Source organism: Colobus angolensis, unplaced genomic scaffold, assembly GCF_000951035.1.
Source record: "Colobus angolensis palliatus isolate OR3802 unplaced genomic scaffold, Cang.pa_1.0 Scaffold116, whole genome shotgun sequence".
In the NCBI taxonomy this organism is placed as follows: domain Eukaryota; kingdom Metazoa; phylum Chordata; class Mammalia; order Primates; family Cercopithecidae; genus Colobus; species Colobus angolensis.
In genome coordinates, this window is record NW_012112697.1 from 5,869,374 (window position 1) to 5,872,936 (window position 3,563).

At 43.1% G+C, this 3,563-nt stretch overlaps 1 protein-coding gene across 7 annotated transcripts in view; it reads right to left on the reverse strand.

The window, feature by feature from the left end:
• DDX19B (DEAD (Asp-Glu-Ala-Asp) box polypeptide 19B) overlaps positions 1-3,563 on the reverse strand; it is a 100,479-nt gene that overhangs the window by 57,701 nt on the left and 39,215 nt on the right. For all 7 annotated transcript variants that reach the window (XM_011962228.1, XM_011962224.1, XM_011962189.1 and 4 more), the window contains 2 exons: positions 3,331-3,433; positions 2,326-2,440 (listed from right to left, as the gene is read on the reverse strand). In XM_011962228.1, coding sequence (XP_011817618.1) covers positions 2,326-2,440; positions 3,331-3,433 — 218 coding nt within the window. The remainder of the gene's footprint in view (positions 1-2,325; positions 2,441-3,330; positions 3,434-3,563) is intronic.

Below are 3,563 nucleotides of genomic sequence, written 5' to 3' on the forward strand. Positions count from 1 at the left end.
GTCCCAGCTACTCGGGAGGCTGAGGCAGGAGAATGGCGTAAACCCGGGAGGCGGAGCTTGCAGTGAGCTGAGATCCGGTCACTGCACTTCAGCCCGGGCGACAGAGCAAGACTCCGTCTCAAAAAAAACAAAAAAAAACAAAAAAAAACAAAAACAAGAACCAAAAAAAACCCCACAAACTAAAATTGTTTATAACACAAAGAAAGAATACATGCTTGAGGCAATGGATACCCCAGTTACCCTGATGTGATTATTATGCATTACATGCCTGTATCAAAACATCTCATGTACCCCATAAACATATACACCTACTATGTACCCACAAAAATTCAAAAATTAATGTTGAAAAGACATAGTAAGGATATAAACAATTAGAAGATGAATCCTCTTCAGTAGCATTCTTCTCATCTCTGTAATCATCCAATTTTCTCTGAAGTATCTGATCTTTATTTTTTTTCTGTCAACATTTCTGTCAACAACAGACTGGGACACTTCCTCTTAGGCAGACTTTTTCACAGTTCTTATCTTTCTAAGGCACTCTGCCCCTTCAGCTCTATCCTGGCATCTATTTCAAATATGTCTGTTGCTTTTATGTTAGCTGGGCGTGGTGGCGCATGCCTGTAATCCCAGCTCCTCAGGAAGCTGAGGCACGAGAATCACTTGAGCCCAGGAGGCGGAGGTTGCAGTGGGCCAGGATTGTATCCCTGCACTCCAGCCTGGGTGACAGAGGGAGACTCTGTCTCAAGAAAAAAAAAGGCCAGGTGCTGTGGCTCATGCCTGTAATCCCAGCACTTTGGGAGGCTGAGGCGGGCAGATCACGAGGTCAAGAGTTGGAGATCATCTTGGCCAACATGGTGAAACCCCATCTCTACTAAAAATACAAAAATTGGCCAGGCGTGGTGGCGGGCGCCTGTAGTGCCAGCTACTCAGGAGGCTGAGGCAGGAGAATGGCGTGAACCCGTGAGGCGGAGCTTGCAGTGAGCCGAGATCGTGCCACTGCACTCCAGCCTGGGCGACAGAGTGAGACTGTCTCAAAAAAAAAAAAAAAAATCAGTTTGAATACAAATTGCAAAATTTTAAATGATTATCTCCCAATAAGTTTCATTATATTATTTACTTTTCAGAACTGGCCTCAGGTTGGCATTCGGACATTGTATGCCGACTTGATTTTCATAAAGTCACATTTGTTTCAGAGATCCATAAAACTCAACCAAACCTCTAACATTTTTTTTTTTTTTTTGGAGATAGAATCTCATTCTGTTGCCCAGGCTGGAGTACAGTGGTGCTGTCTTGGCTCACTGCAACCTCCCCCCTGCCCGGGTTCATGCAATTCTCCAGCCTTAGCTTCCTGAGTAGCTGGGATTACAGGTGCGCACCACCATGCCTGGCTAATTTTTTTGTATTTTTAGTAGAGACAGGGTTTCATCATGTTGGTCACGCTGGTCTCGAACTCCTAACCTTAAAATGATACCGCCACCTCGGGCTCCCAAAGTGCTGAGATTACTGGCATGAGCCACCACGCCTGGCCAACAACACTTTTAAAATTACTTAAATAATATTAGTTGTAAAACAAACTAGTATAGAAAAAATTAGTAACAAAAAAGAATTAACAGAATAATCCCCAGAGTCAATAGCCATAAACATTCTGGGTTTTTATTCTGCTGATGAAGAGAAGTAAATTAGGTAATTAAACAAATTCAGTCCTGGCCTAGTGGTTCACACCTGTAATACCATCACTTTGAGGGGCTGAGGCAGGAGGATTGCTTGAGATTTGGAGTTCTAGACCAACCTGGGCAACATAGCAAGATACTGTCTTTACAAAAAAAAAAATTTTTTTTTTTTTGAGACAGAGTTTTGCTCTGTCGCCCAGGCTGGAGTGTAGTGGCATGATCTTGGCTCACTGCAACCTCCACCTCCCGGGTTCAAGTGATTCTCCTGCCTCAGCCTCCTGAGTAGCTGGGACTACAGGCACACACCACCATGCCTGGCTGATTTTTCTATTTTTAGTAGAGATGGGGTTTCACCATGTTGGCCAGGATGATCTCTATCTCCTGTCCTCAGGTGATCTGCCCACCTCGGCCTCCCAAAGTGCTGGGATGCCAAAGAATGTCCTGATGAGGTGCATGTCTGGAAAGTTTACTTTCAAATGGTTTGACAAAAATGTATACATTTATGTAAAGCAAATATGGCAAAATGTTAAGTTTTTGAATCTAGGTGGAAAAATACATGTGTTTATTGTATTATTTCAACTATTGGGTATGTTTTGAAATGTTTCAAAATAAAAAGAATTAGGTTGATGATTTAGGACCACATTCACATACTCACATTTATTGCCTCGAACAGCATAAGCTAGCTTCAGTTCAGGGTAAAATTTGCCCATTTGTTCAATCACTTTTCCTGTTTGGAGGGCGAGCTCATATGTTGGGGAGAGGCATAGACACTGTTAGGGAAAGAGTGCAGAGTGCAAATTCAAGACAATAGCTCTTTTGCAAAGGGGAATTACCATTAGGACTTAGCCACTCCTCCAGCTGAAGGTGAAGGAAAGAATATGTACATTAAAGTGTACACCATTTGATTCTTTAAGCTACAGCGTCCTAAGCTAGAATTCTTAGGTGTCAGAACTCTGGGTAGGTAAAGACACTTGGAAACAGACACTGGCCATTGCAGTACAAAACCTACCCATGAGCATGGATCTAAAGTTCCAGTTGGCATTAGCTTTCTTTTCATTTACTCAGAAAGCTCTCAGAACTTTCTAATGGATGACAGTTGCTGATGAAACAGGTTTTCCTGCAAGTAAAGGAGCCAGGCCTATAAGAAGCATCCCAGAACTGGCACACCATGAAAAAGGAAACAGGATTTTTATTGCTGTTGGAGGATATTCCATATTATTTGTGCTCAATTTAAGGAGTTCTAGTTTGTGTAAAAATTAATGCATAAATGTATAGCTTGTCTTTTATTTTATTCTTTTGAGACAGAGTTTCGTTCTTTTTGTCCAGGCTAGAGTGCAGTGGTGCGATCTCAGCTCACTGCAACCTCCGCCTCCTAGGTTCAAATGATTCTCTTGCCTCAGCCTCCCAAGTAGCTGGGATTACAGGCACACACCACCAGGCCCGGCTAATTTTTTATTTTTAGTATAGACAGGGTTTCACCATGTTGGCCAGGCTGGTCTAGAACTCCTGACCTCAGGTGATCTGCCCACCTCGGCCTCCCAAAGTGCTGGGATTACAGGCCTGAGCCACCGCACTTGGCCCACAGCTTGGCTTTTAATCCATCAAATGGATATCCCATCTATCTATGCATTAGTAGAAACCTAAATTCATAAATCCTTACCTGGGGGTATTTGTTTGCAGGTTCTACTTGGCTAAGCATGGCCAGCACGAAGGCAGCTGTTTTACCAGTACCAGACTGAGATTGGGCAATTAAGTTCTGTGGGCTGCACAAGAAACAAACTGGTTAGGAGCTTAAATCTCAAGTAACCTTTCTAGTTAACAAAGTTTTAAAAAATGAGTATTGCCGGGCACGGTGGCTCAAGCCTGTAATCCCAGCACTTTGGGAGGCCGAGA